The sequence below is a fragment of the Schistocerca americana genome, chromosome 2 (assembly GCF_021461395.2).
Source record: "Schistocerca americana isolate TAMUIC-IGC-003095 chromosome 2, iqSchAmer2.1, whole genome shotgun sequence".
Taxonomy (NCBI): domain Eukaryota; kingdom Metazoa; phylum Arthropoda; class Insecta; order Orthoptera; family Acrididae; genus Schistocerca; species Schistocerca americana.
In genome coordinates, this window is record NC_060120.1 from 685,122,774 (window position 1) to 685,150,431 (window position 27,658).

The 27,658-nt window shown below is 43.9% G+C and overlaps 1 protein-coding gene across 1 annotated transcript in view; it reads left to right on the plus strand.

The window, feature by feature from the left end:
* Nucleotides 1–5,902: 5,902 nt before the first annotated feature.
* Nucleotides 5,903–27,658, plus strand: part of LOC124595316 (sodium/potassium-transporting ATPase subunit beta-2) — a 153,374-nt gene continuing 131,618 nt past the window's right edge. The window contains exon 1 of the mRNA XM_047134016.1: nucleotides 5,903–6,156. Within this exon, the coding sequence (XP_046989972.1) occupies nucleotides 6,030–6,156 (127 nt within the window). The 5' untranslated portion in view covers nucleotides 5,903–6,029. The remainder of the gene's footprint in view (nucleotides 6,157–27,658) is intronic.

Sequence of the window (27,658 nt, forward strand, 5' to 3'; positions counted from 1 at the left end):
TGGCCGACCATCAGTGATTTCAGACGATTTGGTCAATGCGGTTGACAAAAAAATTCGTGAAGATCGCCGATTCACTATTACAGACGTAGACATGCATTTTCCGAATGTGAGTAGAACAACTTTGTACAGAATTGTGTCTGAACATTTGAAGTTTCACAAATTGTGTGCCCGTTGGGTTCCCAGGCTGCTTACTGAGCCCCAACGAATGAAAAGAATGGCTTTTGCTCTTGATTTTTTGGAGCGATATCATAAGGAAGTCTTTTAGACAATGTTGTCACAGGGGATGAGACATGGGTTTCTCACATCACTCCAGAGTCTAAACGTCAGTCAATGCAATGGCGTCACACGTCATCGCCAGTCAAGGTCAAGGCAAAGCAGACAATCTCAACACGTAAGGTTATGGCGACTGTGTTCTGGGATAGACGTGGAGTATTGTTAGTCGACTTTATGGAGAGAGGAACAACGATTAATAAAGCCGCCTACTGCGCTACCCTGACTAAACTTCGACGTGCAATCCAGAATAAGCGACGTGGTCTTTTGTCGTCTGGGATCTTGTTGTTGCATGACAATGCCAGACCCCACACTGCAAATGAAACGCAAGCTCTGATCAAGAAATTTGGATGGGAACAGATGGACCATCCTCCTTACAGTCCGGACCTGGCGCCAAGTGATTTCCACCTGTTCCGTTACTTAAAGGAGTTTCTCGGCGGCAAGCGCTTCGACACAGATGATGAAGTGAAAGAAGCAGTTAAGGACTGGTTATCGTCACAGGCGGCCGATTTCTATAACATGGGCATTCAAAAGCTTGTTGAACGATGTGACAAATGTTTAAATAAGTATGGAAGTTATGTAGAAAAATAGATAAAGATGTAAGGAATGTAAATAAAACAATTGTTTTGAAAAAACATTTTAGTTTTGATTTTTTTTTATAACCGGACCTTACTTTTGGAATAACCCTCGTAATAGGACTCTGTTGGCACTGGAGCTTGTATATGAAGCATCATGTTGTACTTCTACTATTTTCGACTCTCGAATAACTTCGCCATCCATTACTGAAATAATTTCGCTAAATAAGTTCGAAAATTGGAAAAGAAACGGATCGAAAGTAATTTTGCTCAGCAGGTACGAGATTATATTGGTCATAACGTGACATACAACGAAAATATAACGTTTAATTTGCAGCAGTCTTATATCTTAAACTTTATTAAGAAGTGCTTTTGTCAGTCATTGCCTTAAGTATCATTCTATGTTATGACAACCCAGCTCTTGTGAAGCTTTTCACACCCGTGCACAACTGATTTCTCAATAGTCCCTATTCTTTCAATAAATCTGACATGTGTGTCTTACTAAATACCGAATAGCCGGCACACGTAAGTGATGTACGCCTACTCATTTGCTCCTCGCGTAACACAACATGAAACATGATCCGACACACATGCTAGTTCCGGTGAAACTTCACATCCCTTAGAGGTGAAGGCCAGATTAGAGGCAGAGGAACATAATTGGTTGACCTGCCAGAATTCTATACCCCTAACTTACACGGTTTCCAGATCTGCGCTGTACTGTGCAATAGAGTTGACTGCGATGTGATTTTAAGTATCCTTTACATGTTTATGGACATTGTAACGACATTTAAGGAGCCATAGCAATGGAGGTAACTGACACACCACAAGAGGACAGTCTTATCAAATGAACAAAGATAATCGCAGCACATGCCAAGACCGTACAAAACAACTTTTGTAAAATGTGTTTGTTTTGTCATTTTGGCCTGAGGATAAGGTTTATACCTCGAAATGTAACTTCATTAAATAATATGAGTAGCTAACAATTTTATGACTGGTAGAGGTCTCTGAAAAACTTTTCCGCACATATAAATCACATACAGTAAAGCTAAGACCATTGAAGTCAGCCGGCCGAAGTGGCCGTGCGGTCAAAGGCGCTGCAGTCTGGAACCGCAAGACCGCTACGGTAGCAGGTTCGAATCCTGCCTCGGGCATGGATGTTTGTGATGTCCTTAGGTTAGTTAGGTTTAACTAGTTCTAAGTTCTAGGGGACTAATGACCTCAGCAGTTGAGTCCTATAGTGCTCAGAGCCATTTTTGAACCATTGAAGTCAATCTGCCGGTAGGCCATGAAACGTAAGCTAAGGAAAGAATAAGAAAACGCAATAGTTATTTAGACATTGCACCTATTGCTTTCTCTTTTGTTAGCGGCTTTTCTTGTTATGAAGACTTTGCATAGATATTTCTCTGTTCTCAGTTATCTCTGTGCCCTTCGTGACACATCAAATGCAAGTCACTTCCTAAACGCCCCGCAAAGTTTTGAATTCAGGCCGAGATCGGCTTAATTCTTACCGTACTTTCAATGTTTATCCCTAACAATACCAAGACATTTTCCATAACGCGCACACGAAAAAAAAATAATTAAAAAACATGTGCAAGTAGGGTCTAGAGACTGACAAAAAGCGCCTTACCACACTCTTAGTAGTATCAGAGCACATCCTGTAACGTGTTCAAGCGATTTCACGATCACCACAAACATGTTTTAAAAATGCGTATTTAGTTCGTTGTTGTTGACATTTGTTGACATTTACTCGCAACACACTTTATAAAGAGATACTGATGTGCAAGTAAGGCTCTGAACCTAGAAATATTGTGTACGACATTCCTTTGGTGAAAGTGACAATTACTACGCAGACTTAAATTTTTGGGTTAAATGTAACTGAAAAATTTAAAGCGTATATGGAATATGGAAGTGGAATCGAAAAAAAAAACAGTATTTTTTCAAACTTTTAAAACACAAAATAACTGACAACATCAAAATATTTTCAACAGGTGGACATAAAGTACCACCCCATAACCCCACTCTTTTTGGTATTGCGAGGGTTAAGAGACGATATACAAGAACTCAAATTTTGACCTAATTTCAGATTAAGATTCTACCTAAAAACGCGCCGTTAGAGTTGTTTAGCTTCAACATAAGGCGGGATACGACAAAATTTAACTTGTGGTTTTCTGTAAGAGTTTATCAGCCATTTCTGCACGATAGTAGCTGTTCTGGCCCGAAGAACACATCGTCAGAAAAGTGACATAATTCTGCTGCCTAAGAAGACTGGAACAAGAGTATCATTTAAAGCAGCCGGCATATTAGAAGAAATCTTTCTTTGATAAATGATCTCTCGTGGTCTCAAATACTGATATGGAAGTTAAAACAATATACGTTTGGGGTATACCATTGCTTAGAAGTGAGTTTTGCTACACAGAAAAATCAAAAAATGAAAAATAATGGTACGTAGAACTACAAAATATTTTTAAAATTTAGCCGTGCAGATGAAGCAGGTGAATTAAGAGGCGCGAGAAAGAATGGGCTTCCCTTATCAGAGGAAGAAACAGGAAAATTTCACTATAAGTTGAAGGAACAGGTAGAGTAATAAAATTACAAGATTACACGATGAGCTGAATAAGCGCAAAAAATTATCGAAATTTGGAATGTATCAGATTTTCTTTAACTATTAATTTACGAAAAAATGTTACAATATGAAATACACTATTACATAACTCAATCTTATTGTAAAATACAGCAGTGCTTTCGTGCTTTCGTCTGTAGTTATGAGGGAGTTGTGTAATTTTGAATTCTAGTGAATGATTAAGTGTTCATACTAAACATTAATATGTGACTAGGTGGTTGTGAAGGAAGAAAGTAAAGCGGATCGAAGGAGTGAGTCTAGTGAAGGTATTGCAGCGATGGATGTGAAACAGGTGTTACGCGGATTGGATTTTGCGTAGTATAAAATGAGAATTTTTGTAATCAAACCGTGATTATGGAGCTGACAACAGCTGATTCAGCGGCTAGATATCTACACAGATTTCTGGATTAGCGAGCTGCAGTTCCTTTGGGAGACGTTGCGTAGTTTGTGAAGGTGTGTGTCGTCAGCGGCTCACGTTCAACACGGACTTTGTTGCTCAAGTTTATGAGTTTTGTAAGATACCTGGGAGTGTACTAAGAGTTTGAGAAGGAATAAGGATTTGATCAGCTAGCAAAGAATGTGTGCGGGAGGGACAAGGTGACTAAGAACGTGTCTATGAATTATCTGAAGGGGTTGGTAGAACTTGACAAAAGTAAGACTAGGTAGGATATGGATTTTGGATGTATAAGTTTTGATGAAAATATGTAATTCGTATTGGACCCACATAATTTTTCTGCGTCATTCATATTGAAGAGTTTTTAAATAAGGTTACCAGTCGCCATTCTGTGGAAAACTAGTCTCAGGTATGATAGTATGTGAGCTAATAAGTTGAATCTGATATGATTCAAATCATGAAAAGCTGCACCAGTTACTTATTTTTTCGTGCTTAGCACCACACGTTTCGAAAACTTGTTCATATTTTCAAGTGCACTCATGTCTACATCTAAATAAATATTTTTTGTGATGTCTGCATGTGTGATTTTCTCCCTCTCTTGCACTGTAGTTATCTTTTTGAGGTTATACTGTAATCGGAAAATCGGACAAATGAATCTTGTAACGTTTTTTATATGCTAGCGTTAGATATAGTATTTTTATTTCTTTACTTACAAGTATTGTACCTCCACCATTACACAGAGCACCACACACACGCAAATCGCCACTTCCACTGTCTGCATTTATAGTCAAAACATGCTGTAGAGATATTACCACAGTATTGTTTCACAGAGAGAGGTATTACATTTTCTGAGGATTACATTATATAAATAGCGTAGTCAGTTATAAAATTTATTACATCATTATTGACAATTCAACTATCGATTATGTTTGTTTTGATGTAGATGTTGAGTAGAGCCTATGAGGTAATGCGCATATTTACGGAAATTACTACAGTTACCACCTGCAGAAGAAACATTTGAAAAAATTAACAGATTCGCTTTCTAGTTTGTCATTGAGAATTTCTTCTGCTTGCTTTATGTGGTGTACAAAAATTTCCATCTCCTCCATTAAATCCACTGTATGTGATTTTTGGAAGTGGTTGGTTGTCGCAAAACTTTTTATAGGTTTTTGAATGTGTGTCCAGTGTTTTCATGTGTGTTGCCATTGCTGATCTTGTAAATTGGTGATGTGTGTAACAGTTGATGTGTTCAGTGCATCTAATTTGGAAGTTCCTGCCAGTTTGTCCTATGTAGTAGAGTGACCAAGCTTTACATGTGATTTTGTACATTCATGAGTTTAGAGAATTTATCTTTTTTTATTATCTAAGTTGTGGACTAATTTCTGTTATAGTCTGTTGTTTGTGGAGAAAGCTACTTTCACTGTATTTGACCTAAGTAGGTTTCTTATTTTTTGAGAATTGTTACATTCATAATATATGCTGAGCAAATATTTGATTGTATTATTGGTTCCTTCTAAAGATCCAGAAATTTCTTTCGTGTTTGTTACTTGTTTGTCCGTTTTACCTATCATTGAGCTAGGGAAGTCATTAGCGACTGCAGTTTGCTTGATGATGTGTAATTCTTTCTTCCTGTCCTGAAATTTGATAGTTACTTGTAGGGTGGTAAAAGCTAAAGTAGTTTATCCTAAGATTCTTATCTAAGATTGATAGTTTCGTTGTTAACTATCAGAGATTATACCAGTATGGGAAACTGTTTGGCTTAAGTCCGTCAGTCTAATGACTGACGGATTAAACCAATGTATGAATGAATTACTCGTGCGGTCCATCAGTAGAACAAAGCGAAAATCTTCATTGTAAATGGATCGTTAAATGTTCGGATGTTTGTTGACACATTTCTTGGCGTGAGCTCCTGAAGCAGCTTAAGGAAGGAGTGGATGCGTCTTACGAGCGGTGCGCGACGTCCACTCTCGTCCGCGAATGGTTCGCGCCCGCGACCGCGCGATGGCAGCACCGGGGCGGCGGCGCCCTAAGCGGACATTGCGCACGCGTATTCGGCGCCGAGCGGGCCTGATATAATATCCCCGCGCTCCCGGCAACCCTCTTGCACCTGGCCGGCTGTCCGAGAGGGTGCTGAACAGTTCTTGTCAGGAAACACACACAGGGGACAGACATGGCAGAGAAGCAAGTCGAGCAATTCTACGCACCGCCACCCAAGCTCGGAAAATGGGAAGCCTTTTCGATCTTCTTATGGAACCCCGAGACGCACCAATTCCTCGGCCGCACCGGCGCTAGTTGGGGTAAGTCTTTTTCTCATTTCGTACGCTTTCAGCCCTCTTTTGCATGTTGTACGGCAATATTATAGTGCAGCAATTCCAAAAGCACAAGAATGCGACCCCACTCGTGGTTTCCGCGCGAAAGCTCGGCTTCTTTTGGAGCAGGGGTGCAGAAGGTCCTGGAACAGAGGTGAGGAGTAATGTAGTGTGCTTATTCATCAACACAAAGATCAATCTAGAAAATATTTGCCAACGAAATGCTTCTCATGTAGTGCTGGAGTGCGATTTATGCAACAAATTTGTTTACAACATGCACAATAAGAACTAGGCAACAGCGGCTGGAACTGTCTCTGCTTAGGAAGCGCTGCGTAACACGCTGTCATTTCTTTTGAGTAGCTGTAACAATACAAACGCTATAGGCATTTTGCTAATAAAATTTTCATGCGCTTTCAGCCAAAGCGCCTATCGCTCGCAGAGGAGGCAATTTCAGACTGGTGATACGATGCGAAGGACACAACTAGCTCTAGTGCGTGCTGTGCGCTGCAGTTTCACTTCAAAGCAGTTCATGCCATGCCGTCACTGACAGAGTCTGCCATGCACTGGTATTTGAACAAGAGCCCATGTCAGAAGCGCAATCGGTTGGTAACTGGCGGCTGACTTGTTTTAAGTTCCCTTTGCCTGTCCGAAATCGCTGCTTGCACCTACAAAGGAAAAGGAAGATGAAAAGTTGGAATTTAAGATGTTATCGATAACTAGGTCATGAGTGATGGAGCGCTTGCTCGGATTCAGGTGAGGGTAGCGGCTGTATTCGATCGTAGTAACCAGTCAAGAATTTGCCTTAAAAGATTTAGGGTATCCACGGTAAATCTGTATCATCGTGTACAAAATCTCTTTGTCACTCGATACAACTAAGTTATTTCCTTCAGAAAGAAGTTTCGTAATTCTTGCGCAACATACTTTATGCTTCTTCCGCGACTTGTTCGCACACGCACAAGTACCCTACGACTCCGTCTTTATTCCTCTTCGTTTCAGACTCTCATTACGCACGCAATTAAGATTTGATGGTCATGTGTTGTAGTTCGCTTCCTCTTTTACGTTAGAGTGAGCCAATAGAAGTGTCTGTGAATCACATATATTTGTCAAAATTACGTAATATTTATAATCCGAATTGTCAGTCACTGCCCACAGAATTAAAAATCTTGTGCCGCCTATTACTTACGTATGAACAACCACTCTTGAGTACCTGCTCCAGGATAACTGGCACTGGTCACATGTAACAATTATCTAATGCAATTGCCTTGCGAGTAAGGATTCCTATCCACGCAGACACGATTCAGCTTTATAGTTACAATGAAAAATGTCTACCACATAATTCGATGATTCCAAAGCTTTCAAAAATACTAAACTGTATTCCCGTTCTTCAGTGCTCTGTAAACGCGCAAGTCAACACGGAATAAGTGCTGGATCGGTACTGTTGATCTCGACATGAATAATCCGTGTGCCTGATCCCAAAGCCCGTCCAACTGAGCAGTGTTTAGGAATCTGGATGAGAAGGTTTTAGGAAGCACTGAAGTTAAGATGTTCTTCCGACTATTCGAATCTATATTTTTGTGATTTCGGTAGCGAGTGTAGGGGCAGCTCCTTCTACATCCTTGTCCATCGGACCCATGCTGCATCTCTAATCGTTATGTCGTGAACGATGTGTTAATCTCTAACTTCCCTTTCCGTATTTTTCCTTTTACAATATTCCCCCTTCCAATGGCCTCTCCATTATCCGCTCTTTTCGACCTGGATTTCACGGAATACCTTGCATCAATGTGTCCCACATACTGGTGATGACTTTCCAGCATTATTTTCCCTTTACAGTTCTTCGCTCTAGCTCTTCGCTTGGCATTTAATCGCTCATTTCGTTCCTAAAATTATAAAATGTTACAGTGCACCGCTTCTTAGTTCTATTTCTTCCTTTTATTTTTATTCTTTCAGTTCCTCAATAGCATAAGTTCACTCAAATGTAGTACTGTATTCCAAACGTGCAACCGCAGAATCATCTGCGTTACCTCTATATAAATGATACTAATATATTTTTGTATTAAACATTGAAAATTTCTTTGCTGGTGTTAGTCAAATTGCCGCAAATTTTCCTTTCTTCGGAAATGTACTTCACCGAATTCATTCATAATACTGTACTTTTTCCAGTCCTTTGAAATTTTTACTAAGAATATTATTGTTCAAGGCTCTATTTATGGAAATTCTTTAATCTGTATCTTTTCCCACGAGTCAGCATATCGACCCAGGCGCTCAGCTGTTGAATACGCTCAACCAAATAATCGACTTTTCTCTTTTGTAAAATTTTAACCATTGCAGCAGTAATTTAGTGGATTATTGCTACAGAATAATGAATGGCGTACGGAGCGAGCGATTAGATCGAGAGCTTCGAAATAATTTAGCATTTCTGAAAAGCCGTTGTACGGAGCGCGGAGGACCACATCTGTATGGAGACCTATGAAAATCCGGGAGAACTCCTACAAAATGATTTGGGGCTCGAGATTATTAGCAGTGAACGCTCACAAATAGTTTTTCCGTTAATATTACTCTGGATGGAGAGAAATTTTCTGATACACAACTGATTTTAGATGTCCTCCAGGGGAACGTGATACGACAGTCATTGTTCTCGTTTTATGATAATTAATCGACCGATAATATTAGTTACAGTTTCAGACTTCGTACAAATGAGAGGGATGCCTATGAACAAGTGTTATCCGAAGAAATGGAGGTAATGTCCACTGCGATTTTTATACACATCAGCCTGATGGAAAAATTTGCGTCTCCTGTCGCACCTAGAGATATGTTAAGTTGTGCGCTTCACAAAATATGAAAATATAGTGACATCTGAGAACAATAGAAATCAATTTTAAATGTAGTCAGTGATTTTATTCAAACACCTAGGAGTAAAACTGTGTGAGAACACAAAGATTACATAGCCCATCGTAGATACAGCCCGTGAGTAGCTCCGATTTGTTGAAACGGTACTGAGAGACTGTATTTTGACAAAGGAATTTCTTTCAGAACACATCACATATATGTGAATAATACCCAAGTGCGTGCGTGGTAACTACATCCCGTAGAATTATGATAGCATATCGGATATACAGGTAATCGGAAAGAAGACGGATCCGTTTTACTGGCGGGAAACAGTAAATGAAATACCACATAATGTGGAATAGAAAACACTTCATGAAAGACAAAAACACTGATGTACAAAATTTAAGGAAGGATGAAAGTTTCACACGATGTGTCACTGCTAAGTAACATAACTCGATAAAACTTGGACCGTAGATAGCAAGAACTGCTACAGTACAGTAAAGAGGGTAACTGAAACAAATACACAATGAGACGCCCATATATGACACTGTTATTGAATGACAATAGTAACATTGAAGTCATCGTGACTCATGATGGTCCCCATGGACTTTATAAAACGCGGGACATCGTTGTTGATAGGGTGTGCGGTCATCACGGATGGCAGTGCAACGTTCTCACATGCTGCCCATTAGGTCGGTAAGGATTTATTGTGGTGGGGTGTTCCATTCTTCCACCAGATTGGTTGACAACCGCTGAATGGTTTTGGTGCAAGTGGACGCACTCCAATACGTCTCCCTACGCGTACCACACATGCTCAATGGGATCCAAGTTAGGAGGACGACCAGGCCAGTCAGTTCCCCGAATATCCTCCGATTGCAGGAGCTCCCACACCTGCGTTGTTCGATACGGTAGTGCATTGCCATCCACAAAAATGAAGCAAGGGCCGAATTAACCTCTAAAAAGACGCATGTTGGAAAGCTGTTCAGTGCCACAATAACGTAGACTAGTGAGTGTAACGTGTTCCAAGATTTGAAAGTCAGTACGGCTGTGCACCATTATGCCTCCCACACCGTAAAAGCAGGATCATGAAACGATCATGTTCAATAAAAGGGTGCACCTCTCGCTTTGTGAGAGTACGTGCAGCATTGTCGAACAATGGTGGCACTTGTGTTATGATGTGGGGAGGCGTAATGTTGTATGGGCGTACTGACCTCCAAGTCTTTGAACAGTCATCGGTCAACGTTATTTTGGCGCTGTAGTCCTCACCCATGTGCATTTGGATCTTACTTCATTTTTATGGTGACAAAGCGCAACTGCATCGGACAGCAAAGGTGGAGGTGCTGTAGGATACTCGGCGAGTTGAGTGTCCTGGTCATTCTCCCGTCTTCAGTCCCATCGGGCACGTGTGGGATGCGTTGGGGAGACGTATTGCAACACGTCCAAACGTACTATCGACCATCTAGCATTGGTCAGCCGCTCTGGTGGAAGAATAGGATGCCTTACAACATGAGTTCGTTACCAATTTCGTGGCAAGCGTTGTAGCACGTTGTAGAGCATCCATTGCCATCCGTGGTGATCACACACACTATTATGAACCATGTCCCAACTTATTTAATGCCCAGGGGACCTTCATGAATAGCTCTGACGTCACTATTATTACTGTCTTTAAATAAAAGTGTTATTTCTGTTTGTCTCATTGCGTGTTTCTTTGCGTTACTTTCTGGGCTATACTGTAGCAGTCCTTTCTGTTTGTGGTCCAAGTTTCATCGAGCTGAGTTATTCAGCAGTGACACATCTTGCGAAAGCTACTTTTGTTCTCAACTTTTGATCACCAGTGCATGCGCTTTCGAGTGTTCAACTGACTTGTTACTTTCTCTCATCCGGCAAAAAATTACATCTAAAATTCGAAGAACCGACTTCCACGCTAGATTACATAATTATCCTTCACCTTGTGCATACCACTTCTATAACGGTCTCAAAGGTAAAATTAGCTTAGTAACAGCTTGCATAGAAGTAAATAAGTTGCCGTTCTCCCCACACTTTACCAGTGAATGAAACGGTATTAATTTGTGATACACTGTATAATGAAAATAATCGTCTGCCACGCGTCTTAGAGAGCTTAGGATTGAATCGATGTGAATCTTCGGTGTGAAACTCACCGCTAGCAGCGAACACTTTTGCGGCCCATCCTTGCGATCGTAGCAGTGGTTTTTTCTTTTTTTTCACTCGCTCGGTGCTTCAAATAAACTCACCGGGCAAAGTATTAGCCACCACCTTGAAAGAGTATCCTGGTCGCTTTGGTGCGTTCAAGGTGGTGTACTGGTTACCAGGCACTCATGTGACCATCGAGTGCTGAGGTAACTGACAGCAGTAAAGCGGTGTGTATGTGTCAACTGATTGTATGAAATCAGATCACGAAGATGGATAGCCATGGAGACGTATTATAAATGAAATGAAGTGATTGAAGTTGGTCGATCTGTTAGTGTACCAACGCAAACTGTGCAACCTGTCTACAAGGAATGATGTACCACTCGCAGCCATATAACATACCGTAAGAAGAATGGTCGTACAAACGACAAAACTGACAGAGAACGGGGGCGAGCTTCACCCCGTGTCATTGACAGTCGGCTTGGAAACCGGCAGGAACTTCCGCTGTCATTGAATGCCTATCCATCCCAACCAGCTTCCGAGCGAACATTGTCAAGAGAAATGGATGTGATGAGCGTTTAGAAACGGTGTGCTTGGAAAAGGCCATTGCCCACTGCGGCACCTGAAGCTGCACGTCTTCCGTGGTCCAAAAATTGCAGATACTGGACAGTGGCTGACTGGAATGTGACTCGACGAGTTGTGGGTCGCCTCCTTTCACATGATTCCACGCGCCGAGCAAGCCGATGGCCTGCAGAGGCATTGAGGTGCAATGTATGGTGAGTGTATCTCAGGACGGTACGGTTCTGTCATGTCTGGGGAATGCTTCTTCTTCTATAACTTGGGCCCACTTATTCAGGTAACTGTGAACATGAGCCAGGCTCCAGAATGAATTTTCTCTTTGCGGTAGAGTGTCTGTTATTTAGAACTTACTGGCAGTTTGAAACTGTGTGCCGGATCGGGGCTCGAATCTGGGACCTTTTCCTTTCGCGAGCAAGCCCTCGTTAGGATGATTATTTCAGCACCAGTGTTAAAATATAAGCCCAGCCATCTTTCACTATGCAAAAAGCGCTAACATTGACGCGTTTCGAAGGAGCAAACCAACGTCATTAGGATTATTTTACAAGTGTCTTATGAAACCGATAGAGCAACGTTCTTGATGACCAAGTGTTGCCCTCTTTTGTACAACTTTATGGTGAGTATTGTGTTTACACTTCTATTTTCTAAGATGTCAGTAATCGTTTTCGTGGGTGGATGCATATGTTATTGATTTGACAAACACTTCGCAACCCTGTCGCCTCTCTTATGGTTTGCAAAATCACCCCATATTCATCCCACGAAAATAGTCTGCAAGTGGGTGGAAACGTTGTCGTCAACGCCCCCCCCCCCCCTCCCCCGCCGTTTGGTATAGTTCCTATCCTTCCGGACTGAAACCGTTGCCTAGACCAGAAGCAGTTGTATTACGTGATGTCTCCAGGTGGTTATACTTTGTCTGATATTGTTATGTAGGACTAGTAGAACTACCCTTTCAGTATTAGTTGACTAATAAATGCATTAATCCTGCATTGACTTCGCCGCTACTTCTGTACATGAGGCAGAAGACACATTGCTACTCTAGGTTTGAAGTTGACTGTGTGATGTCGTTAATAAAACCGCAAGCAGCTCCAAAGCCAAAAAACTGATTTGTCTGAGTTGATTTGTCTGATGTGCGTTAACAGTAAACGTTTCGCTTCCATTAAACCAGAAAAATGAGGTTATTCACATTACGACGATTAGTTGTGCTGTTAGTGTGAAAGGAAAGAAGAAAATATTAATTTTCTTTCAAATATTCCAGTATTCTACGGTTCATAAATATTTCGTCTCTTTGCACTCAGTATGATCCTGTCGAAACTAAAGTGCTACTACCGTTTTTAGTATGCATATTCCCTGCCGTGGACTCGAACTAAGAATGGAGCTTGCAGCACCTGAAGACGACAGGTCGGTCTGTCGTCGAAATAGAATCAAGAACTCTGCTGAACATTCGAAAGCACACCAATCACGCCGAGCAGAAGTGAGAGATCAAATGGAAAATTGCTGACGAACTTCAAAAATTCCAAGAAACATGACAGTTTTGCCGTGAACCTGCAATTCGTTGAAAATACGAGTTATTGATCCACAGGAACCTACGACTCGGTATGGCCCTCGAGTCTGACATGCCTGACGTAGACGAAGCTGGACACTCCGCAAGCGTCGAGCGGTTCTAGGCGCTTCAGTCTGGAAGCGCGCGACCGCTACGGTCGCAGCTTCGAATCCTGCCTAGGACATGGATGTGTGTGTTGTCCTTAGGTTAGTTAGGTTTAAGTAGTTCTAAGTTCTAGGAGACTGATGACCTCAGTTGTTAAGTCCCATAGTGCTCAGAGCCATTTGAACCATCTTTGAACACCGCACGCACTGTGGCGGATGGGTGTCTTCCATTTAAAGTGACTCCTTGTGAAAGCTCGTCGCTCGGCTGACTTGGGCAGGCGGATACCTTAGGAGTGGTGGGTGCAGGTGCAGCCAGACAAACGACAAGCAGCAGCGCAGCGGAGAACGGAAGTAGCGCGGCGGCACTTGACCGTGCCGTGGCGCGCGCCGCCCTCTCCAATCCGTCAATACCGGGGCAGCCGGCGCCTAGGCCGCCGCGGCCGCCGACGCACTATGGATCGGCCTGAGCGCTGCAGTGGGTCTCTGGCTTCACAGCCGAGGGGCGGGCGTTGCGCCCGAGCACCATTCTCCGAGTCCCTTGCGGCGTATGTCCTTTATTACTCTCTACACAAAGGAATTAATGACATTTAGCTGCTAGTGGGCATTGATTTTCATCAATGGAGAAGTTGAAAGTTTGTGCCGCACCGAGATTCGAACCAGGGTCTCCTGCTTATTCGGCACACAATGGTCATCTCAACTGCGCCGACTACCCTAGCTCGCTTCCCGTCAAACCCAAATTCTCAACTTACCCGTGTACTACTGACGTGGTGCCCTGCCCATTGTCATTACTCGCGACGTTTCGCAGATTCCTATAAGAGTTGGAGCGTGACGTGCATCTCCACTGAAGGTTTCTTTGATCAGCCTCGCCCTAATTATATCTCTGCTGCCTGTTCTTTTCGGACATGGATCTGACGGCAGTTGTGCTAGAGTAGTCCGTGCACTTGCCATAACGACTGTGTCTAAATGGCTTGATGGTAGTCGCGTCTCACTGGATACATCTAGTGACATCGCCATTATGTACCACGTGTGGCGTGCGAGGCATCGATGGCCATCCACTTGTCTGCGCGCCTGCCGCTGTGGCCGAGCGGTTCTAGGCGCTTCAGTCCGGAACCGTGCTGGTTCTACGGTCGCAGGTTCGAATCCTGCGTCGGGCATGGATGTGTGTGACGTCCTTAGGTTAGTTAGGTTTAAGCAGTTCTAAGTTTAGGGGACTGATGACCTCAGATGTTAAGTTACATAGTGCTTAGAGTCATTTGAACTTGCTGCGGCGAAGCGAGAGATGTTTGCCGTTTGGTTTGCCAGATGGAGTTCATCACAGACACGACTCCTGAGAGCCATCACCGCGCAAGTACTTGTCTTCCTGGATACGGACTATTTCCCGCCGGCGAAGATCCACTCAGTGACTTGGATTAGCGGGCACGGTGCCCACTACCTGTTTTATGGCGGTGACAAACGAGCCCTCGACTTCTGACAATACCTTAACTACCGACTTCGTGTAGTTGTCGAGAATCCTAAGTACCAAAATCATTTGTCGAATTCCGGAGTGCTTCGGCAAACCCCCTCGCAGCTGGATAAACCATTCCAGGAGCAGCTGACATAGCTCCTTCCTTCATTTTACAGATTCGATCCCCTCAACGGATGTTGAACACACTTGCGAGTAGACCTGCATCGATGTCTTCTGATGCGTCGCCACAACGTGGGTATCCTCCCGAAGGCGTTCGCCAGTCTTTGCAAGGACGTCATGGTGCGACGGAGATGGATTAAAAAACAAAAAAAATAAAAAAATACCTCCCTGTATTCTCTGTTCCTGTTTCTAACAAGTTTTATTTGCATCTTTACTCATACGGGCTAACGCCTGAAGTAGTGGAGCTTTATTGGGGGCTTCTCCTTAAGTTTAGGATAAGAGTTTTGGTGGCTTTAGCTATTCCTCGTTTTAGGACTTGAGTATATTTGGGACTTAAAAAATGTGGTAAGAGCATCTGTCCAGTAAGCAGGAGATATCACATACACTTCATTATTCTGCAGGTTGATGTCGAGGCTATAGTTCAAAAATGTTCAAATGTGGGTGAAGTCTTATAGGACTTAACTGCTAAGGTCATCAGTCCCTAAGCTTACACACTACTTAACCTAAATTATCCTAAGGGCAAACACACACACCCATGCCCGAGGGAGGACTCAAATCTCCGCCGGGACCAGCCGCACAGTCCATTATTGCAGCACCTTAGACCGCTCGGCTAATTCCGCGCGGCTCGAGGCTATAGTCATACATCACAAAAGAGCATATGTCTGAATCTGTTGTACCCCCCCCCCCTTCCCCCCATCCCCCCCTTTGGCCCTTCTTCACACCCACTCCTTGGAGTAAATGAACACTGGCGAAACTATAGTGTAGTACCTGACAGCACACTGGACAAAAAGTTAAGTCACCCTCAGGTCCCTCGGGAGACTTCACTCTAGCCATGATAATGGCTTCTATCCACGATAATGGCCTCAGTTATGCGAGGAATGGCGTCCACAAGTTTCTTCTAGTATACGACACTCAGCTGAAGCCGCTCATTGATGATAAGTTTACCAAATTACTACCAAATTGCAGCGGGGTTAATTGCCCACAGCCAAATGCTCGCCCCAACTTATTCAACTTATTCGATGTGAGCAGTTGACCTGTCCTCAACTTCCAGGGAGACAGTGGCTACCGCTGTAGGTGGTGTACGTGTCTTGTGTTCTGCAGGAACCCCGTCGAATGCGTGGCAGGGGAGCGCGCCAGGCACACGCCGACGCCACTCACTGCATCGTGTGCGGGGGATTACACTGTGGCCGGCCATTGGCGAGGGCTTCCCTTGTCACGCACCGCTGCCCCTGTTGCGTCGGGTTTCACCAACGTTTGCACTGTTCACTTACCCAAAACTATCTGCACTGGCTGTAGAGTCTCGTTTATAGAAAAGAGGTGCGTTTAATATGGAGATGCAAAGATGTTAACTTATTTGTTTTTGTTATGTTGGTACGTTATGTGGAATAACATAGATCAAGAGGCAACGTTATCTGCAGGATACTTTCACTGGTGTGGATTTATAGTGCAGTGTTTTATTTCACTCAAATGAACAAATGAAGTACCACACAGTTATAAAGTTCTTGTTTTGGACGGTTTATCGGCAATCTGTGTTACTGTTCGTTGACGACGCGGTTGTCCATAGAAAGATGACGGCGTTAGAAATTCCTTACGAAAAGTGGAGATAGTTGTCGATGATCAGCAACATTAAAAATATTGGCGTTTGCATCTATAAAGGACAGTTAAATGAAGAGGTGATAGATTATTTAAAAAAAAATTGGATAAGTGCGAGTATGACTCGCGCTCCGAGGGTTTCTTATAAACTTAGTTATGTATTTAGACACTTCATCCATCCTACGAATTGATAATTTCGACAATTTTTGCCTGTTATCGATATCGGTACTGGCAAGATATCAAAATATGTGACGTCAATGGCCGTATCTTTTGTTTGCATTCATATAGAAGCTTAAACTTTTTACACCACCCAAGGACTGTAGACTTTAGTGCCGACATACGAGAACTTAAATTTCATACGTCTACCCATTCTCAGGAAAATGGGTCTTAACAGGCGGACTAAAGGCTGATGTTTGGTTGGATGGTGGCGGATTTCTGGGTCAGGAAGAGAGATCCTATTGAAGTTTCATTGGGATAGGAGATTGAGGGTGTGCAGGTATAGGCAGAAGTCCGATATGGGAGGAATCGGCAAAACGATGAGGTTTTGGTATTCGAGTCTACAGGATGTACAGAATTTGCAAAGATGCTTCATGCGTTTAAAGAGAGAGGGGAACATTAGCAAATGGTTTATTGACCAAAAAGAAAGGCTGTTTTGTTGTTTATTAATAAATTCCATGAGTGAACCGTATTTGAAACGAAAATAAGTAATGGATAACACTTTCCAAATATTCAGTTGATTTGCACAATAGAAAAACGTAGGGATTTCTCGTATTTCTGAAATCGGGAAAAGGAATAAAACCCAAACCAATAACAATGGAACGGTTATAAAAAATAGCAATACAGACACATCTGATGCATAAGATTGATGATAATAAACATTTTTCCACTCTCGCGGCTCGTATGATCATTATTCCAACGTAGCTATTGTTCTTTCTACATCTCTTGAGAAAGATATGTTTTCTACTCAGAAACACAGGACCCGTACTGTACGCTGTACGTCGCAGGCGCTGACGCAAAAACATTGTGGTCTCTCGTGAGCTGCAACAGCTATTCGCTGTCACACAGAAATATATAGCCATGATATATCATTTAGCAAGACAGCTACAGTAAGGAAACAATTTCCTGGAGTGCATCGTAACTGGAGGTCTGTTGATACATTGCCGGTAACAAATTAATCGCGGAGCAGGTCGGTTATTTAAACATATTGTCGACCTGAAATTCTTGCTGGCACGATTAGCTCCTTCCGAACTCAAATTCAGCTGTCGCAAAATCGAGGATGAAGAGGCTTCCACAAATAACTCTAAGGCAAAAGCGTTTATTTGAAGCCGAAGCAGTGATTTGTGACGCTCTAAACATCCAACAGACAAGATGAAACAGTTTCCGGGAAAAGCTAATGGTGACTCAGGATGACAGTGCGTCATTTAAGCAATATATTCCCCTATAATGAGCACGGTAAGTCCGTAAACCTTATATCTTACAAACTCAACAACAATTCATGAAAAAAGTGTTTTGTCACCAGAAGATATGTGATAATGTCGTTTCCGTTTTAGTAGAGAGAGCCGACAGTTAGAATACGCAGACGGCAATAGAGCGATTTGTGGAAGAAAATAAATCACAGAATTTATCACATTGCCAATAAAATTTAGTTATGTTAGGTGAGAAAGGTAAAGTTCCGTATTCTGGCCCTAAAGGATCATTCGGGCCTGCCCGACCGCCATTTCACCCTCTGACAATAGCGTCATCGGATGCGAAATGAATGGGCATGAGGTCAGCACACTGCTCTGCTGATCGTTGTCGGGTTTCTGGGCCTTTTTGAACCCCTACTGATCGGTCGAGTAGTTCCTCAGTTGGCCTCTCGAGGCTGAGTGCAACCGAACAAGAAAGGAAATCCTTACCAGCACAGGAAATCGAATCTGAGTCCCCAGCGTAGCAGTCAACAGCGCTGAGGCGAACTGTTTAGCTGTACGACCAATGTATATGAAAATAAAAGAAAGAACAATGAAATAAAAATCGAAGCAATCACAAAAAGTGTAAAACACATCGATTTGCATAAAATGAGAAATTGTTGCCGTTTTCAAATATGATCTGACAAATATAATCGACGCGTCGCGGAAGCACTCAGCGAGTGTTTTTATTCTAGTACACATGCAAAACGACACGTAATATTCTTTTCACATAAACATCTCCAAATAAATATCTGGGAAGCCACCATCAATTTACAAAGGTGAATCAAATGAAAACCTTAAATTTGTAATAACAAATCGAAATTTCGCACCGTTATCCTGTAAGTTGGTAAGCGTGCTACAAACAGCGTGCAGAATGGCCTGTATGTGGCAGCATAGTGCAGATGCACATATACCGTCGCAGTATCAGTATAAAGATGGCCGCCCCACTTGCGACTTACACCAGGGAAGAATAGTGTTCTGTTATTCGGTTTTTGCGTAGTGAAGGTGTGAAACCTATTGAAATTCATCGACGAATGAAGGTTCAGTACGGTGATGCATGTTTGTCACAGCAGCAACTCTACGAAAGCAGTAGGAAGTTCGCAAACGGTGTGACTTCAGTGGAAGATGATCCTCGTCCAGTCAGGTACAACGAGTTGTGACTCCACAGAACACTGCAGCAGTTGAAGCCATAGTGAAGGATAACCGCCGAGCGACACTGAATGACATTGCAGCATGTTTACAGATTAGTCATGGGTCAGCACACCACATTGTGCATGATGTGCTCCAGTTTCACAAAGTGTCTGCAAGATGGGTGCCACGCCAGCTGACTCCTGAAATGAGAGAACGACGTGTTGATGCTTGTGAAGAACTTCGGTGCTTTGAACGAGAAGGTGGTGGCTTCCTTGCAAAAATCGTTACTGGGGACGAAACCTGGGTTCACTTCCACCAACCGGAAACGAAGAGAGCGTGCGAGGAATGGCGCCATTCCTCATCACCAAGTGATTTCCTTATATTTGGACCACTCCAAGACGCAATGTGAGGAAAGGAGTTCCGTTCTGATGAAGAGGTACGCCAAGCAGTGCATGAGTTGTACATAACTGGAAGGTCTGTTAGGATTACAGTATGAGAAAATATCTACCATTTATTGTAGTGGAGAAGTTAGCACAATTTGCTGGCATTTACTAACTGAAACTGAAAAAAACACATGTGAATAGAAATTAGAGGAGAGCATGACACGTACTTTAACACGTCTTTGCTGCAAGCATAGCAGCAGGTGCGATAACGGGGCCAAGATGCTCTGTACTACACCTGAAGACCTCAACAACATTGCTAACAGCGAAACAAACTAGTCCGCTTCAATGTATTTGAAAAGTATCGCCGAATTATTACTCGAAAGAATCAAAGGGGTAAGAGGCACTGCTGTGGAATCCCTGAAAATTAGGGAAGGTAGACGACGTACGGAAATAGTTGGGATTGCTTAACAACAAAATATCTCATTCAGTAGGGAAATACACTGTACGTCACAAGCGTGCAAATGACTACATTCACATCACATTGTTTCTCAACACACTACAGTGTGTAGACTTAATACCGTGGTCACCGACACTCCCCAGCCTTGGATCACTATCCCTAAGTTAAAGAACAGGGAGAAGAGCTGTCTCCTGTTCGGCTCTCATTATACTTAAAAATGGCTGTGTCAGAGGACTGGAAGTCAGCGATATTCGTAGAAAACGAACTAGCTGTTCTACAAATGAGATAAATAAAATCTCTGCCTACTGAGCTCATAATTATATAATTTCTTCAGCTTTCTTGGCAACGAAGAAGCTGATTCCTAAGCTACATGGCGTGGGACATAGCTCAGACTACGATTGTCTTGAGCGAGTCCAGATCGTACCTTGTTTCAGTGTTGCGTTAAAGTCATTATATGTGTATAACTGATGAGCCTGCCTCTTGCCTCTGTAATGAACAGAGAGGCAGCTGCCCTGCAGCTTGCCTGAGGGCAGCGTTCGCAGGTCCTTGCAACCTAGCAGCAACATGTATTAGGGGGGCAGAGTGGGACGGGTTTCCGGGGCCACACTCGTTAACGTCTTGCGCTGAGGTTAAGTAATCCGAGAGCGCACTTTAATTGTCGGGCAAGGACGCGTCTGCAGACGACGGACCCAGTCTGTCAGCTGTCGTCTGCCGTGCCTTGCAGCACGTGATGAGGCGCGCGCGTCAATCAATGTACAGCAACAACTCTTGCACAAATCACTCCGATTCCAATCGACACTCATTATTATTATTAGTATTATTATTGCGATGACAATGATCGTTGTGATATCGTCCAAAATTCGCAGAGCCAGGCAACAGATGTTAAAGCGCATCGATACCACAGACATTAGCGGTGCCTCGTTGCAGTCCTCTACGTCAAATGGGATAGGATCTCAGCACATGATCGCCCTCGCACAGAGGTCACTATAGAGCTGAGTGTGGAAGTACTCTGCTCCAGTTCGTGAGTTCAGCTGAAGCAGTCGCCATCATCGAGTAGGACTTAAGTGTTACTCAGGTCTCAGTTGGAAATATACTTTTGTAAAAGTTGAACATGTCTGCCCCCGGTAGCTGAGTGGTCAGCGCGACAGAATGTCAGTCCTAAGGTCCGGGTTCGATTCCCGGCTGGGTCGAAGATTTTCCCCGCTCAGGGAGTGGGTGTTGTGTTGTCCTAATCATCATCGTTTCATCCGCATCGATGCGCAAGTCACCAAAGTGGCGTCGAATCTAAAGACTTGCATCCGGCGAACGGTCTCCACGAGGGGGCCCTAGTCACATTTAACGTTGAACATCGTGCAAGGCGAGCCAAAAAGGACTTAACAACTTTGGTTAACTGAGATAACTAAAGAATCGGTAGGTGTGTCATTTTGTAGCAAACCTCAAGATTGAGTCACGTAGTGCATCAGTACGGCATTCCACCACCAGGAGGGCCAGCGTAGTGCACAGTTAAAGTGGCTACTTTCACTGGTGCGTGGCATGCTCGTTGTGTGTTTTATGTATCTGGATATGGTTCAAATGGCTCTGAGCACTATGGGACTCAACTGCTGTGGTCATAAGTCCCCTAGAACTTAGAACTACTTAAACCTAACTAACCTAAGGACAGCACACAACACCCAGTCATCACGAGGCAGAGAAAATCCCTGACCCCGCCGGGAATCGAACCCGGGAACCCGGGCGTGGGAAGCGAGAACGCTACCGCACGACCACGAGATGCGGGCTGGATATGCTTGAAAACTTTTTAATACCACAGATCGATGAAGATGACCGAGATGAGATGGTTTACTACCAGCAAGACCACACCATTTCATTATTGAAGTTCGAGGTTTCCTCTATAATCACTTCCCTGATCGGTGGATTGACCGTGAAGGGCCAATCGCATGGCCACCTTGCTACCCAAACTTGAAACAACTGATCGAACGTACGCTGCCGTTGTACAAGTTGTGCCCGATTAGCTGCAGCGATTGTGGGAAGAAATTGATCTTTGCCGTATGACAAATGGTAGTCACATGGAACCAAAATGACACTTTCATGTGAAACGTGAGGTTATTTGCTACAAAATGACACATCTACCGATACTGTAAATCATCTCAATAAATTTCTATATCTTTCCAAAGTTGTACAGTTCTTTTTGACTCACTCTGTACTTCAGGAGGGGATTTTGTTAATTAGTGCATCAAGTGACGCTTTAATAGTCAGTGACAGTAGTAAATTATCAAGCACTCCTGTGGAAAAGGATTGTATTGAGTTACAAAAACGCTTTTGTCATTTATGTGATAAAGTGAACTAATATTTCTTATGTTTTAGTTTAAATGAACCATCTCCCAGAGCAGTCAAAGAACCCAGAGCAGTCAAAGGACCCAGTTATGGCCGGACGACTGTAGTTTCGTTTGGTCATAAAAATCGTAAAACATCGCATAACTGGTGTTAGTGATTAAACTTTCATTCCATTCGAAACCGATGACCAACATCAGTATGAGATGTGATCTCCAGGGACACGATTTGCCTCTTGTATCTGCCACTGCATGGAAGCAAACAGCTTCCGCATTTCATCTTGAGGAATTTATACTGAAGCCTGAAACACACGTTGTGACAGTAAATGAAGATCGCTGGCTGGAAGCTGCTATGAAAGCATACATACTATTAAAACGTGAACTGCAAGGAAAAACATAAATAACGTCCTCAAACCACGCACACACACAAACACAAACACACACACACACTCACACACACACACACACATACACACAAAACGAAAATCACTTTGTCAGATCTAAAACTTTCGATAGGAAGGGAATAAGCAGTGGAAAAATAATACCATAGATAGCTGCGGCAGGGTGATCGCTGGACTAAATGAGGTGAGCCACTCGGCAACTCACTTCATAAACTCTACGACACTGGTCCCGTCGGCTAAGACAGAGTGCGGATCCCTACCTAAATTGTTTTGTCTTGCTTATCACAATATAAAATGTACTCAGTTAAAATGTGACTTACAGTGATTTTCACGCCACAGAGATCACAGACTGTGAGGGGGTAGGGGTGGGTTACCTGGAGTACGATGCCTTGTGTTGGGGGGACAGTGACCAATTCAGAGGCGGCTGAGGACACTTCATCCCGCCGAAGTGACTGACATGAGGGTCTCCACGGCCGGATAGCTTACTTCACCAACCACTGCTCATAGTCACTCACTGCCAGTTACACCTGCTCCCACAACTGCATGGATTTCCGACTAAACAGCGAAACGATAGCCTGCAAGCGAATGAGCCACTGTATTACATTGTGTTCCCTGCGGGCGTCCTTGGCGACTGGGTCTGCTTGTTCCATTCCGCAAATTCCCACTTGTCCTCGTACACAGCAGAATGATAACTGCTTACCTCGCTGTTTTAAAACGTACAATTGGTCATTTTCTCTGCAGAATACACGTATAGCAACGATTGTAGGATCATGACTAAATCGGAGCAGAGGAGAAACTGTCTGCCCAGAAGACGACTCAAATGCTCCAGTGCCTTCACGATTGCATGGCGCCCTGTCATCACTGTTCTCCCGCCCAAGGCATCACTGCAGCCCATCTTACCCATTAATGCTACAAAAATACAAGTATTGGCCAACTCTTCCCTGATTCTCGTGTCTGAGCCACCGGGTACTGCTTTTGTTCAGCAATCCGCGTCTCGATTACCACAGCGCTCTGAATGAGCCATTGTCCCTCGGCATTACGCTTCCTGCGTTTCGGCAGCAGTCGGTAGTCAATACCGAAGCTGCAGAGCTGTGCTGGCGGGTAACGCGCGGCCAACTGGTCGCCTAGCTATCAACGGCTGCTCGCGAACAGCGGCGGACTGCGATAAAGCAGTGGCCGTACCGCAGCCGAGCAAAACAGCGACAGGCGGTGACGTCAGCCGTTGTTTTTATTCACCAGTTGAAAGCAACGGCTCGACGTACAGCAGGACTGAGGAAGCCAGTCTTCGAAGAAATCAGTTCATCATCCTTCCTATGATATTTGTGGACTTCAGATCCAGGAGATGGTTCAAATGGCTCTGAGCACTATGGGACTCAACTGCTGAGGTCATTAGTCCCCTAGAACTTAGAACTAGTTAAACCCAACTAACCTAAGGACATCACACACACCCATGCCCGAGGCAGGATTCGAACCTGCGACCGTAGCGAGATCCAGGAGACATCTGCAGCAGTTCAGCTTCCTTCATTACTAACATCAGCTTGCAGACATACGCAATGTCTACATCTACATTTATACTCCGCAAGCCACCCAACGGTGTGTGGCGGAGGGCACTTTACGTGCCACTGTCATTACCTCCCTTTCCTGTTCCAGTCGCGTATGGTTCGCGGGAAGAACGACTGTCTGAAAGCCTCCGTGCGCGCTCTAATCTCTCTAATTTTACATTCGTGATCTCCTCGGGACGTATAAGTAGGGGGAAGCAACATATTCGATACCTCATCCAGAAACGCACCCTCTCGAAACCTGGCAAGCAATCTACACCGCGATGCAGAGCGCCTCTCTTGCAGAGTCTGCCACTTGAGTTTATTAAACATCTCCGTAACGCTATCACGGTTACCAAATAACCCTGTGACGATACGCGCCGCTCTTCTTTGGATCTTCTCTATCTCCTCCGTCAAACCGATCTGGTACGGATCCCACACTGATGAGCAATACTCAAGTATAGGTCGAACGAGTGTTTTGTAAGCCACCTCCTTTGTTGATGGACTACATTTTCTAAGCACTCTCCCAATGAATCTCAACCTGGTACCCGCCTTACCAACAATTAATTTTATATGATCATTCCACTTCAAATCGTTCCGCACGCATACTCCCAGATATTTTACAGAAGTAACTGCTACCAGTGTTTGTTCCGCTATCATATAATCATACAATAAAGGATCCTTCTTTCTATGTATTCGCAATGCATTACATTTGTCTATGTTAAGGGACAGTTGCCACTCCCTGCACCAAGTGCCTATCCGCTGCAGGTCTTCCTGCATTTCGCTACAATTTTCTAATGCTGCAACTTCTCTGTATACTACAGCATCATCCGCGAAAAGCCGCATGGAACTTCCGACACTATCTACTAGGTCATTTATATATATTGTGAAAAGCAATGGTCCCATAACACTCCCCTGTGGCACGCCAGAGGTTACTTTAACGTCTGTAGACGTCTCTCCATTGATAACAACATGCTGTGTTCTGTTTGCTAAAAACTCTTCAATCCAGCCACACAGCTGGTCTGACATTCCGTAGGCTCTTACTTTGTTTATCAGGCGACAGTGCGGAACTGTATCGAACGCCTTCCGGAAGTCAAGAAAAATAGCATCTACCTGGGAGCCTGTATCTAATATTTTCTGGGTCTCATGAACAAATAAAGCGAGTTGGGTCTCACACGATCGCTGTTTCCGGAATCCATGTTGATTCCTACATAGTAGATTCTGGGTTTCCAAAAACGACATGATACTCGAGCAAAAAACATGTTCTAAAATTCTACAACAGATCGACGTCAGAGATATAGGTCTATAGTTTTGCGCATCTGCTCGACGACCCTTCTTGAAGACTGGGACTACCTGTGCTCTTTTCCAATCATTTGGAACCCTCCGTTCCTCTAGAGACTTGCGGTACACGGCTGTTAGAAGGGGGGCAATTTCTTTCGCGTACTCTGTGTAGAATCGAATTGGTATCCCGTCAGGTCCAGTGGACTTTCCTCTATTGAGTGATTCCAGTTGCTTTTCTATTCCTTGGACACTTATTTCGATGTCAGCCATTTTTTCGTTTGTGCGAGGATTTAGAGAAGGAACTGCAGTGCGGTCTTCCTCTGTGAAACAGCTTTGGAAAAAGGTGTTTAGTATTTCAGCTTTACGCGTGTCATCCTCTGTTTCAATGCCATCATCATCCCGGAGTGTCTGGATATGCTGTTTCGAGCCACTTACTGATTTAACGTAAGACCAGAACTTCCTAGGATTTTCTGTCAAGTCGGTACATAGAATTTTACTTTCGAATTCACTGAACGCTTCACGCATAGCCCTCCTTACGCTAACTTTGACATCGTTTAGCTTCTGTAATGGATATTATGCAGTGGCCGAAAACTCCTTTGTGTTTCTGTCACCTAAGGTATCGTCGTCGTCTGCTCTCATTAGACCTGAGCTCTCTTGAGCAGCACTTGCCTGACCCTGCTGTCATACACTGAAGCGCCAAAGAAACTGCTATAGGTATGCATATTCAAATACAGAGATACGTATACAAACAAGCAGATACGGCGCTGCTCTCGGCACCGCCTATGTAAGACAACGAGTGTCTGGTGCAGATTTAGATCGGTTATTGCTGCTACAATGGCACATGGTCATGATTTAAGTGAGTTTGAACTTGGTATTATAGTAGGCGCATGAGCGATGGGACACACCGTCGCCGAGGTAGCGATGAAGTGGGATTTTCCCGTATGACCATTTTACGAGTATTCCGTGAATATCAGGAATCGGGTAAAACATCAAATTCCGACTTCGCTGCTGCCGGAGAAAGATCCTGCAAGAACGGGACCAAAGACGACTGAGGAGAATCTTTCAACGTGACAGAAGTGCAACCCTTCCGGAAATTGGTGAAGATTTAAGTTCCGGGCCATCCACAGGTGTCGGAGTGCGAAACATTTAATGAAACATCATCGATGTGCGCCTTTGGAGGAGAAGGCCCATTCGTGTACTCTTGCTGACAGCACTGATACAAAGCTTTATGCCTCACCTGCGACCGTCAACACCGACATTGGACTGTTGATGACTGGAAACATGTTGCCTGGTCAGACGAGTCTCATTTCAAATTGTATCGAGGGGATGGACTTGTAAAGGTATGGAGGCAACCTCATGAAAAAATGGTTCAAATGGCTGTGAGCACTATGGGACTTAACGTCTGAGGTCATCAATCCCCTAGAACTTAGAACTACTTAAACCTAACTAACCTAAGGATATCACATACATCCATGCCCGAGGCAGGATTTGAACCTGCGACCGTAGCGGTCGCGCGGTTCCAGACTGTAGCGCCTAGAACCGCTCGGCCACTCTGGCCGGCCAACCTCATGAACCCATGGACCTTACATGTCAGCTAGGGACTGTTGAAACTGGTGGAGTCTCTCTAATGGTGTGGGGCGTGTCAGTTGGAGTGATATGGGACCCATAATACATCAAGATACGACTCGGACAGGTGACACGTACATAAGCATCTGCCTGATCACCTGCATCTATTCATGTCCATTATGCATTCCGACGGACTTGGGCGATTCCAGCAGAACAATACGCCACTCCACTTCACACTTCCAGAAATGCTACCTAGTAGCTCCAGGAACGCTCTTCTGAACATAAGCACTTCCGCTGGACACCGAACTCCCCAGACATGAACATTATTGAGCATATCTGGGATGCCCTGCAACTTGTTATTCAGAAGAGATCTCCACCCGCTCGTACTCTTACGAATTTATGGACAGCCCTGCAAGATTCATGGTGTCGGTTCCCTCCAGCAGTACTTCAGACATTAATCGAGTCCATGCCACGTCGTGTTGCGGCACTTCTAAGTGCTCGCATGCCCTATATTAGGCAGGTGTACCAGTTTCTTTGGCTCTTCAGTGTA